General features: G+C 38.3%; 1 protein-coding gene across 1 annotated transcript in view; it reads right to left on the minus strand.

The window, feature by feature from the left end:
* Positions 1-10,125, minus strand: part of LOC103398305 (SWI/SNF-related matrix-associated actin-dependent regulator of chromatin subfamily A containing DEAD/H box 1A-like) — a 16,171-nt gene extending 6,046 nt beyond the window's left edge. Inside the window, exons 1-22 of the mRNA XM_008336883.3 lie at positions 9,628-10,125; positions 8,492-8,621; positions 8,278-8,398; positions 8,076-8,145; positions 7,763-7,875; positions 7,479-7,640; positions 6,944-7,022; positions 6,206-6,846; positions 5,109-5,305; positions 4,746-4,836; positions 4,488-4,587; positions 4,091-4,150; positions 3,883-3,958; positions 3,667-3,802; positions 3,431-3,562; positions 3,030-3,122; positions 2,655-2,772; positions 2,434-2,549; positions 2,105-2,293; positions 1,904-2,022; positions 1,167-1,349; positions 945-1,054 (exon numbers count right to left, since the gene is read on the minus strand). Coding sequence (XP_008335105.1) covers positions 945-1,054; positions 1,167-1,349; positions 1,904-2,022; positions 2,105-2,293; positions 2,434-2,549; positions 2,655-2,772; positions 3,030-3,122; positions 3,431-3,562; positions 3,667-3,802; positions 3,883-3,958; positions 4,091-4,150; positions 4,488-4,587; positions 4,746-4,836; positions 5,109-5,305; positions 6,206-6,846; positions 6,944-7,022; positions 7,479-7,640; positions 7,763-7,875; positions 8,076-8,145; positions 8,278-8,398; positions 8,492-8,621; positions 9,628-9,742 — 3,151 coding nt within the window. The 5' untranslated portion in view covers positions 9,743-10,125. The remainder of the gene's footprint in view (positions 1-944; positions 1,055-1,166; positions 1,350-1,903; positions 2,023-2,104; positions 2,294-2,433; positions 2,550-2,654; positions 2,773-3,029; positions 3,123-3,430; positions 3,563-3,666; positions 3,803-3,882; positions 3,959-4,090; positions 4,151-4,487; positions 4,588-4,745; positions 4,837-5,108; positions 5,306-6,205; positions 6,847-6,943; positions 7,023-7,478; positions 7,641-7,762; positions 7,876-8,075; positions 8,146-8,277; positions 8,399-8,491; positions 8,622-9,627) is intronic.
* Between the last annotated feature and the right edge of the window lie 1,816 nt (positions 10,126-11,941).

The following is an 11,941-nucleotide window of genomic DNA, read 5'->3' on the forward strand; positions in this document are numbered from 1 at the left end:
CGAAAGAACGAGATCCCGGATACAAGCGGCTGAAATGAGCTTTCTCCGCAGGGTGGCAGAGCGCTCCCTTAGAGATAGGGTGAGGAGCTCTGTCACACAAGAGGAGCTTGAAGTAGAGCCACTGCTCCTCCACATCGAGAGGAGTCAGCTGAGGTGGCTTGGGCATTTACATCGCATGCCCCCCGGATGCCTCCCTTGGGAGGTGCTTGGGTGCCGTCCCTCTGGGAGACCTAGGGGAAGACCTAGGACACGCTGGAGCGACTACGTCGCTAGGTTGGCCTGGGAACGCCTTGGGGTCCCCCCAGAAGAGCTGGAGGAAGTGTCAAGGGAGAGGGAAGTCTGGGTGTCCCTGCTCAGACTGTTGACCCCGCGACCCGGATAAGCGGTTGATGGTTGATGATTGATTGATGGATGGATGGATGGATTTAAAATAGTAACAAATAAAAACAGGTGTGAAACACCTGTGAAACACCTACCTGCTGTTATTTCCCTCTGTTACAGTATACACATTTTCTATTTCACATATAGCAACGTTGTTCATCATGCTTAATAATGATAATTATTGTTACATGTACTTAAAAGAAGATTAAAGTTGGATATAAATGGTATAAAGAAATTTAACTTGATATCTTTTCTTCATGTATAACTTTGTGTCATTTCCTTTACGCTACAGTCCACAGGGACAGTGAACTGCAAGATGATGCCCTAAGGCTTCAAAACATTCTAATCAAACCAGGTCATTGCTTTCAAATCTCTTTGTAAGACATATGTCAACAAAGAATCGTAAATGACCTCATATACATTTTATTTGTCAAAATCCCTCTAGTTTTTTTAATCTGAATAAACAGTGCTGCATGTTAATATTAGGTTAAAGACTATTTATTGTCTGATCTACTTTCTCAACCACTCAGCAACACAATAGAAGTGAATGTACATCTTCTCACCTTTATCTGCGGCCGTCATGTCCTTTTCCAGCTTCAGCTTCTTCTGTCCCAGCTGCAGTATGCCATCCTCTATGCTGTCCTTACTGATCAATTTGAATACCTTGACAGTTCTAACAGATTAGAAACACATTATAATTATTTAACTAGGGTTAAATACCAGGATTTTCTCACCACAAGTTTAGATGAATATGAAAACAATTTAATATCAAATTTCCATCTAACCTGGACTGGCCGACACGGTGACACCTATCCTCAGCCTGTTTGTCATTATAGGGATTGCAGTCAATGTCATGTAGAATGACAACATTAGCTGAGGTAAGATTGATGCCAAGGCCTCCAGCCCGTGTAGACAACAGGAACACAAATATGTCAGGGTCTGTGTTGAATTCATCTATCAACACAATCCTAAAAATAAATGTATTAACAATTTTAAAAACAATGTTATTTACAGATAAAAGTGGTAGAGTGGTAAACTGGTCCAGTTAAAAGTGGATTAAATGTTCTCAACTGACCTGACAAAATCATTGTCTCTGTTATGACGTGTATGATCGATAACAGAGTGAATGCGTTTTCAGGTCAGTTGATAGCATTAAATCCACTTTTAAGTAGAACACATCTGGGAAAACGACATCCCGTGGGTTAAATACAGCCTGCTGGCCTTTCTAATCCGGCCAGCCAAACACTGGTACAACATATGGTAAAGACTGATTTAATATATTTTGTTGTATGCATTGCAATGAATTGATGTAATTTCAGTTACTGCCACTAGATAGGGGCAGACAACAAATGTGGTCAATTTTCTTTGAAGGTTTAGATCTTATCTTGTACATTACATTTATATTATTTCACCCAAACATTCTACATCAACCAATACTGATCTGGAAGTCTCAAATGTTTAACTTAATTTTGGCCTGTGAGCTAAAAAGTTTGCCCACCCATGAACTAAACCCATCTCTGACCTGTCAGCTATGGGTGTGGATCCATCCAACCTGACGTAACGATGCTTGAGTTGTTTCAGCAGCACTTCCACAATGTCCAGCATCATGGTGAACTGACTGAAGAGCACCACTCTGTCCCCCTGTGGGGTTTAAGTATGGTTATACTGCATGTCCTCCTTCATATGTGCAGTGTATTCTTCTGTCTGCACGGTTTGTATGTACCTTTTCTTTGAGAGAGGCCAGCAGCTCTGTGAGGTAGTGGAATTTCCCAGAGTCCAGCAGGATGTCCTTTTCCAGTTGATAGGAGTTGATGGAGCTGTACTGTTTGCACAGGCCATGAAGCTCAAAGTCTGACATCACCTCCATGTCTTCCTGGATGAGAGCAGCATCTGCATCGTAGTGACTTGGTTCCTGAGGAGGTATATAAACCTTATGACTAAAAAGATTTGTTTGGACAAAATCCTCAGATAAAACACATAATTTAATTCCAGTCTTTTACTTTTGGATCAAGAATAAATAAGAAAAAAAAAGTCAATGGTAGCAGGACTGACCTTCAGCATGAGTTTGCTCATGGCTTTCAGCTTCTCTGTATTGTAGTACTGTCTGTGAAGTAGTGGGTGGTTGGCCATCTTTCTAAGCTGCATCATCACATTACACAACTCACGATCTGTGTTTAAAAAAAACATTCAGAAAGAAATGATTAAACACATTTACACATGTGATACAGAGAATCTGATACATAAGAGAAAGTTGTCATCTAAATCAGACTCACTCTCGCCAGTGGTGGACGACTTGAGTTTTTTTAAGAGCTTGTCGTACAGCACCTGCTGTTTCTCACTCATTGAACAGTACTCCACTTTCTCTTCTTTAGCTGGTAGCTGCTTTAAGACCTGTAAAACGTAAAGGAAACACCATCAATTTTGAGAACCAGAATTTAGTTCATGAGTAAATAATTCAAACTGTTGTTGACTAGGTGGCATAAACTGGGGAAAAACAATGTAACATTTTTGGAAAAAATATGCAAGGTAAATATTTACTTGATATTATACATTTAGCAAATAGTTCTTTAGTATATTTAATAGGCAGCTCCACATCAGAATAAATTACCTTCACATAACACAAAAATACCAAATCCTGAACAACTCACCTCACACTTGACTCTTCTGAGTATAAAGGGCTTCATGATAAGTTTGGCCTGAGATATTCGATCTCTCTCAAAACGGCTCTCCACCTGAGATCTCTGACACACAACACAAAATAATTCTTGAATGTTCTTAAATGTGGAAATACCAGATTATTTATCCTGCAACAAAAAGGTATCCTCCATTGATATATTTGTCCATAATACTTAGGAAACAATCAAGACAAGTAAAAGGGAAGTTTAAGATTTTATTGTGTCAGTAATGTGATAGTTTTAAGCTACAAAAATACACTAGTGTAATTTATCATACAGTATATTTAAAGAGGAGACAGGGTTGTGGTTTCAGTTAGTAGTCTGCCTTAATTGCTAGTTACCCAGGAATATGTGAGATTCATTTACTCACTTACCATAGAAAACATTTTTGTGAGCTGTGTAGTGGAGCTGGAGAACATTGAGGGCATGATGAAGTTCAAGAGAGACATGAGCTCTAAGAGGTTGTTCTGTAATGGAGTTCCTGTTAGCAGCAAGCGATGCTCCGCCTAAAAGAAAGTCCGGAAGAAAAGATTTGAAACTCCAAATGTAGAGGATAGCTTGGCAGGTATGGGAAAATAATGTACTCCCCCCCCCCCCCCCAAGAACTAACGTTTATGGACATTAGGTGGCGGTAGCGTAGGGTACTCATGTTTTTCAGCATGTGGCCCTCATCAAACACAGCATACTTCAGTCTCATCTTTCTGAAAAGGCTGCGATCGTTGTCATTTCCTATAGCTAAGTTATACCTGAAAAACAAAGCAAAAAGGCTTAGTCTTTGAAATTAACTTCACAGGTAAAGAATGTGATCACCAGCACTGAGGCTCACGTGGTGACTATGACATTGACGTCGGTCATTCCACTGAGGATATCGTGTCTGAGGTAGCGGCGGTCTTCTACTGATCCTGAACAGAAGAATAAATTCTGCCTGAAATCAACTCTTCTCCCCCAAGTTGGTAGATTTTCTAGTTCTGTATATAAACACATTCAGCTTAAATTGAGAGAACACAACATTAAATCTACTGCTGCTGACTTACCATAGTATACTAAAACACTAAGTCTTGGACACCATAACTTCAGCTCTCTGACCCAGTTATCTTTTAAAAGAGAAAAGAAAATCAGACTCAGAAATTGTTTATTTATCATTACACTGCAGCAAATTGTGTTTTTATTTATGAACAATACTGATTATAAGAATGAGACTTTGTTGTTTAATATATTTGGGACAATAATAAAAATAGTTCACAGATGTTCTATAAAAATGTAAATGCAAAAAATAATAATATATACAAGCCGATCAATCATTTTCTACACTGCTGCAGATTTAATTGTAAATTCTGCTACAATTCATACCATCCTTTATTTTTTTATTATTTCAGTAACAAACTAACAAAAGAAACTGTAAACTAGTAGAGCGTGTGATTTGACCATTACCCAGTGTAGATGATGGCACAGTGATGAGATGAGGTCCCTCTATTCCATTCTCATACAACTGGGCCAAAAAGGATATAGCTTGGATTGTTTTACCCAAACCCTGAGAAGATCGAAGGAAGTGAAGAAAGACCAGATAAATTGTCAGCCAGATACAAAACAATAAGCAAGTGTACATAAAGGGCAGACACACTAAGATAACAGGGTCTTTAACTTAGTACCCCCCCTTTCCTCAAATGTCAACATGATTTGTCCTCTAACCATTTCATCAGCCAGGATTCCACTCAGTTTATGCTCGTGCAGCAGCAGCAGCCACTTCAGCCCAATCAGCTGATAAGGTTTCAACTGGAGCCTGAAACAAAAACGATAGTTGATTAACACAGTGTATCTGCTTGGTCCAAGTTTAAGTAAGAAACACAATATGAAAAAAACAACAATGTGGCAAGAACACTATAATTTAAAGCTATATAATTTGATTCAAAAAGGTTTTTGGTGGGTTGTGCAAAAATATCAACCACACCTGAAAAGAGATTTATACAGCACTATCAGACAGTTGCACCTTAGTAAAGCTTTTTAAAGAACCATTTGTAAAATAATAATAAACTGAGTAGAGGTGTATCTCACTGGCTGTTGAGTAAACTGGGCTGTTTGTTGGCTCCTGTGCCACTCTCCATCACTGTGGTCACCTGCTTGACCATTTTGGAGGAAATAGTCTCACATTTGGACATAAGCCCTAGGACTACTTTTCGCTCTTTGAGGAAATGTTTGCAGCCAACAAGTAAATGCTCAGAGAGTCCATTCTCTTTCTGAAGGATTTCCACCTGAAGATAAAGTAAGACAGGTTAAAAGTTGTATAATAGACGAATCCACTTTGGTCATTATTTTTTTCGACATTATTAGGAACACCTGTTAAACTGCATATGATGCAACTATTTTAATAGCCATAATTGCACATAATTAATAAAATAAATAAACCAATCTAGATGATCTGCAAAAGTTCATGCTGTTTACTATAATGCAGGAACTGCTGCTGCATTTACTATAACCAATGAATGGCATTAAAATAGACAAAATCGCAGATTCTTTTAATTTAAACTATATCAAACTAAGAAACCCTGATTGAGGTTAATGATCTTTTTTTCAGTAATTATTGCAAAGAGAAGTTTGACAGATTTTTCATAAGCATAAAGGTGTTACATTCACTGTCTGGACAAGCTGTAACTACTGGAATATCAAGGTTTGGTCAATTTTTACTTGAGTGCCTCTATATTAGTTGGTGCAGCTTATTTGGCTCATACGATCAAATAATTTCCTTCTCCTCATGTGACGTGAATATGCCAATCGAATCCGTGTAAGCTAGAGACAGAAAAAAAAACTTACATGGTTTAGTAAAAAAATAATTACCATAGCAGAACAGTTGTTTTGTCAAACCGAAAAAGACTGTAAGTTAAATTATCAACCATCATGGACGGTTATTAAATTTGCAAATAAATGTAATCAAAAATTGTCGCTGGTTTCGGAAATATGTACTGTATATGTATAATATAAGTATTTATTTCACACTCACTAAAGTTTATTGAGAAATTGTCTAAAACAGTTATTGATGATATACAGTATCTACTGACGAAATTTTGCAGCTTAATCTCAGGAATTTTCGCACGTTGGTCTTCTGTAATTTTTATGTATCGTATGTATTGTCTGTTTAAAGAAAGCAATCTCACCAGTGTTTGCCACTTTTTGAAGGGTCTCATCTCTATGATTCTGCTGGCTTTCTTGGCAGAACAGCCAGAGATCTGCGACAGCTCATCCAGCGATGCGTCCATGAAAAACTCTAGCACCTTCTCCTTAATGCCAGTCATGGCACTGTTAGAATCCAGTTCATTGTCTGACTCATCAAACTCACTGCTCGCAGTGTCCTCCCCTCCATCACTTTCCCCCTCAGAGCTGACATGTTCTTTCATGGCACGTGCCTTTCTCTTAATTTCTGCTGCTTGTTTCTTAGCTAAACTAGTGCCACTAGCAAACCTTGATAACATCTGGGGAGCAGCAGAAGAGGATTTTTTTTTTTCCGAGGTAGAATTATATTCTTTCTTGACAGATGAGGATGAAGACACAGGTTTTGATTCTTTTTGAAGCCACGTGGACAGTGTTGAAGCTTTAGATGTGACTTCAACATCTGATTCATTTTCACTTTGTTTTGTAGCTTCTGAATCGTTGGCACTGTCCAGATTTTGAGATGTTTCACTGATGGTTAGGACCTCTTCAACATGCTTGTGCCTTTTTTTGTGTGTCCTGTTTGACTTGTCTTTGTGCTTTAATTTGTTGGAAGTTACTTCTTTTGAGTCAGGGAAACTGCTACTAACTGAAGAAAAACATCACAAGGAAAATATTGAACCAGTTAGATGTAAAGTAAATTGGAAATTAGTGAGAAGGTGGCTGTGTACCAGTTGTAGTCTTACCTGGGTCAGAGAACATCTGCAGCACCTGCAGAGCCTCTTCATCGTCCCAGTTGTGTTCTTGCAGCACCATACGCAACTCCTGCACAGACATGAGAAGTCAAAGCTCAAACACAAATCCATCAAAGCAAAAAGATGTTTGTCTTCAAGTTGACTATTATTGTGCAAACTCTATTACATACCCTCTATTACATTGAAATATCACATAATTTACTTAATTAAGACTTAATTGTTTAAACATAAATTAGCTTATGTTAACCCATTTTTTAATGACATTTTTTGTTCAACATTCATTCTTATAGGGGAACTAATCCCTGCATTTAAAACATCTGTTTAAAGCACCAGTGATAAACACCACACACACCAGCTATTAGTAATGCTCCTTACCAAAACTGGGATTTGAATCTTGATTACAAGCCCAATCTTTAACCACTACCACATGCAGAAAGTGAGAATATATGTTCTATATAAATGGCTAAATAAAAACAAACTGAATAAAAGTGTCACAAATGGCAACAAAGTGTCTATAGGTTTGTACCTCCTTGTCCTGATCAGGAAACTTTCTTTGTAGCCTCCTCACCATGGCCTCCTGCTTCTCCCAACTTGGCTCTTTTTCTTCATTGTCATCATAACAATCATCATCATCTCCTTCTTCTTCCTCCGAGAACTTACCAATGAAAGGTGAAGAGTTAATCGACTGCTGAGGCAATGACAAAGAAATTCGATGCAATGTTCTCATTTTACTGTTAATTTATCAAAACTGGACTGACACATTTTAGTACAAAAAATTAAATTAGCTTCAACTTCAGGGTAATTCACAACCTCTGTTGATGTACGTGATCTTAACAATAACAGTTTCCTCTTTTTCCTAGGATGATCTTCACCACCATCCTGTGAGTTACAACATTCATCCACCTTTCTCTTCTTGTTTGGTTCTGAAGCAGAGAACACAAAACACACCAATAGTATCAAATGCACCAAATTACTTTATACCATCTCATTCTACAATCAAAATACAGCCAAAGAATCCCTCATACCGTCACCCTTCAATTTTTAATTCTTCTCTTTTCCCCAGAAAATGAATTAAATTAAAATAAAATAAATGTTTCTCAGTCATTTCAAGAATGTTAATTACCTTCTTTATCACCATACTCCAAAAGACAGGCAGCAACAGCTCCATCTAATGTGCTTGTGCTTTTAATAACCTGAAAGAGAGTGCAAGTCATAATGAGTGACTGAGTGACAGAAAATGAAAAAATAACCATTATCAAGTCATTAATACATAGAAACTCTGAGAGACTCTTAATTTGTAGCTTTGAATGAAAGTTAGGTTTCACCTTCAGAACCTGAGTCCTTGTCAACCTTGGAAACATCTCCAGAAGCTGGTTTATTTTATTGTCCATTTCATTGTCTCCATCGTCTAATATTGTGTGAATGGATAGCTTCAGTTTTGGATTTCTGGTAAAATATAAAAAAAGACCTGAAGCCTACGAATGAGTCACAGCTATAAATCAGTTCTAACATATACGTTTTTATGAGACACAAACTTACACAAATCTTTTTTTTGGAGCAATTTTGATCTTAGGTGGTGATGGATCTTCGTCCTCTGAGTCAACAGAAAGTACATCCTCAAAGACCACTCCTCTGTTCTTTGGTGGGGCCTTGTTGGATTTCATTTTTTCTGAAAATATTATTTTTAGATATTATTTCACATTAATGGATTTACTGTAACTCTGGCAATAACTGATAATGGGAGATTAAAAAAAACAGCTCCTGCAATTTGAACAATTTCTAAGTTTGCTAATGCTCTTATGTTGAGTGTCCTTATGATGCTTTTCAATTGCTGGCTGGTGATTCTGGGGAATGTATTACAGTCTAAAACACATTAACAAAGAAACCACTAGGGCTATGATCACTAATATATAATGTAAACAAAAAAAAAACAAAAAAACTGACTGCAATGACACCCTCCCATTAATGCCTTTTATAGCCACCAAAACAATTGAAACATCACAGGTAGAGGTGATTCGATTTTTTATTAAGTAACACGGGCACTTATCTTTTTAACTTAAAGTTGTTCTAAAAGGGATCCTAGGTACAAGATTCTTACACCAAGGGGAGAAAAGAACAGATCAGACAAATTGTTCTACTTGTCATAAACATAATATCTATCATCTACCACCATTCATCACTTTCATCTTCAGTGTGTTGTTGCTTTTTTCAGTGCTTATCGCTTTTTATTTAATTTTGCTTGATGTTTACCATGTCTATATTCTTTAAATTTTGCTATTGTTGCACCGTGAGGCTTATAGGGTGAAATTGACAGTAAAACTGACTTTGAACTTACACTTTTGCACTTAACAACAACGGCTACAATAGCAATGATGGCATTTAAGTGATCCGCCTGCGGCCTTTAAACAGTAATATGTTTTTTGAACGTCAACAATACACACAACACTGATGTACACTAACCCACAAGAACAGACCCCTAAATTAAGAGCTGTAACACGACGGAGATCATTATGTTAAATGACTGAAAATGAAGTTCCATGATTAAATGACCACAGTTGCAGCACACGAGGTGGAGTTACTATAAAAACATGGCGGCGTAAGGTGCTATATGTTAACAATGAGTACTGTCACATTTGCCTACAGTCATGGCAGGCAGTTCCGACAGCGGGTCATACCTGGTTTGTTCTCCTTCTCTGACTCCGGACTTTTGGAACCGTGGCCCTGTTCTTTGTTTGCTGCCGTCGTCACATTTTTGTCGAAACGAAACCGGTCTAAATTGAACACACTCATGTCTCTGCAATGTCTGACTGCAGTAGCCCCTTTGTCTATCTCTAGTGACCAGTGTTGTCTCTGTTCGCATGAAGCGGTGCTATTGTTAGCCAATGTGGAAGCCGAGCTAGAGAAACTGTGTTAGCATAGCAGCGCGAGTAGAAAGCAGTGCTCTGGTAAAAGACGGTGCTTTTGTCATGTGACTACGCCTTATGAAACATCAACAGGTTGCTACGAATGAATATGAAAAAATGTCATAACATGTCAGAGTAAGGAATGATACAGAAGTCTACTTCCGCTCAAAGCACCCAGACATACAGTCTAGTGATGGGTTGTTCGTGAGTGATTCGTTCAAAACGAATTTTTCATATGACTCGTGACTCCCGAATCATATGAAAGATTCGTGACTCGTTACTCCCGGCATATGAAAGGGTTGTTCTTATTGAACTCACTAAGCATTCACTGGGAACAAATCTGTCATCATGAACTATCTTTGACTGTGAACTAATATTTCACTACGAACCAATTACGCTGCACACTAATCTTCCACTGTGAACTAATCTTTTATTGCAAACGAATCACTCTCTGTGAACTAATGTTTCACTGTGAACTAATCTTTCGCTGTGAACTAATCACTATGAACGAATCACTCTGTGAACTAATTTTTCGCTTCATTCTCGCAGATTCGTTTCATTTGTCACGTGACAGAGAGCTCGGGTCTATTTTGCTCTAATTTATCTTCACGTTGTGGTGTGTTTTTCTTACTGATGTTTTCACATTTGTTAATTGCTTATGGCATTTTGTGTACTTTAGTTTGTAGACTTTGTCAGCGAAAGCAAATCATGTTGCCTTCAGTATTTAGTGTCGGAAAACCGCAGCGTTCTTTACAACGCCCACAATACGGCTAAATCGCCACCTGCTGTAAACCAAATGAAATGATTAGTTCAAGATTCGTTCACAACCCGTTCATTTTACTGTTCGAGAGTCAAAGATTCAAATTAGTAAAAAGAGTTGGTCTTCCCATCACTAATACTGTCCATTCCCCGCGAACTCCAGCCTACCAGAGAATGGAGCGACGTCTCCGCTCATTGGTCAAGACCAGCGGCGTTGAGCCGAGGAGTCTGAAGATACGGGATAGTACACTGCACAGTACATCCGCTTCCGCCAAACTTGTTACAACTGTTCCTTTGAACATGTGATTGCTCGGTTTCTTCTTGTTTGATTCCCTCCCTCCCCACCGCATTAGCGTCCTACACCTTACTGACAAAGTTGGTCATGTTGTGGTAAGGTTTTACCACCCCGGATTCGTTGATCAAGAACTTTCACAAAGTATAAAGAAAAGACAAAAGTCGTTGCTCGAGTTCGCCTGTGCACAGGGAGAGTCCAGCGGCGAGTCAGGGGGTTGACTGCTGAATCCTGCTCTCTCCACAAACTCAGGCTCGTTTTATTGACACACATATCCAGGGGTGGTACATATCAAGCAATACAGACTTCATTTGTTCTGCACACAGTCATACATTCTTTTTGGCAACTGTATCTACACCGTTAGTTTCTCATCCCGTTCTTATCGCGCCCAGGTGCTGTTGTTGGGGCCTTGTGTTCTAACTATGAATCCAGCCATTGTCAAATTGTTATTCTAAAAGTTTGTTTCCCACCACACCAAGTACTCCTCTTTTCACAACCAACCTTGGTTTTATCTCAACCTCGCAGCTCCTTCTCTACATCTGCATGTTTTCAGTTCTAGCTTTAAGCAGCATTTTATGTTCAAGCTGGTTATATGTTTAAGCACATCTCTTATGATTATTTATTCTATTATAAAACATGATTATATATGTTGCATACTTCTATAAAATACGAACACATGAATACATTTCATCCACAATTCCCCCTTTTGAACTCTCTTCAGAGTTCAACATTACCATAGAAGTATGCTTCTAGATTTTCGAGCTGATAGTGTTCGAGCTCCTCGGGTTCCGTGGCTATGTTATATATTACAACTCTGAGTGGGGAGATCGCAGTAGAACCATAGAATTACTCCCTCAATGATTACTAGTGAAAATATGAATAAGGCCTCGTATTTAAACGGTACATGAACATGGTTTTGCGTTCTTGTACTCTTTAAAAGCGCGTTGTCCCTGTGATAGCTAGTTTACACAAGGCCCATGCAAAAATGACAAGAAAAATAAACCAGCATGCAATACACAATGTTAATTTGATAAG

The sequence above is a fragment of the Cynoglossus semilaevis genome, chromosome Z (assembly GCF_000523025.1).
Source record: "Cynoglossus semilaevis isolate Cse_v1.0 chromosome Z, Cse_v1.0, whole genome shotgun sequence".
Classification (NCBI taxonomy): Eukaryota; Metazoa; Chordata; class Actinopteri; order Pleuronectiformes; family Cynoglossidae; genus Cynoglossus; species Cynoglossus semilaevis.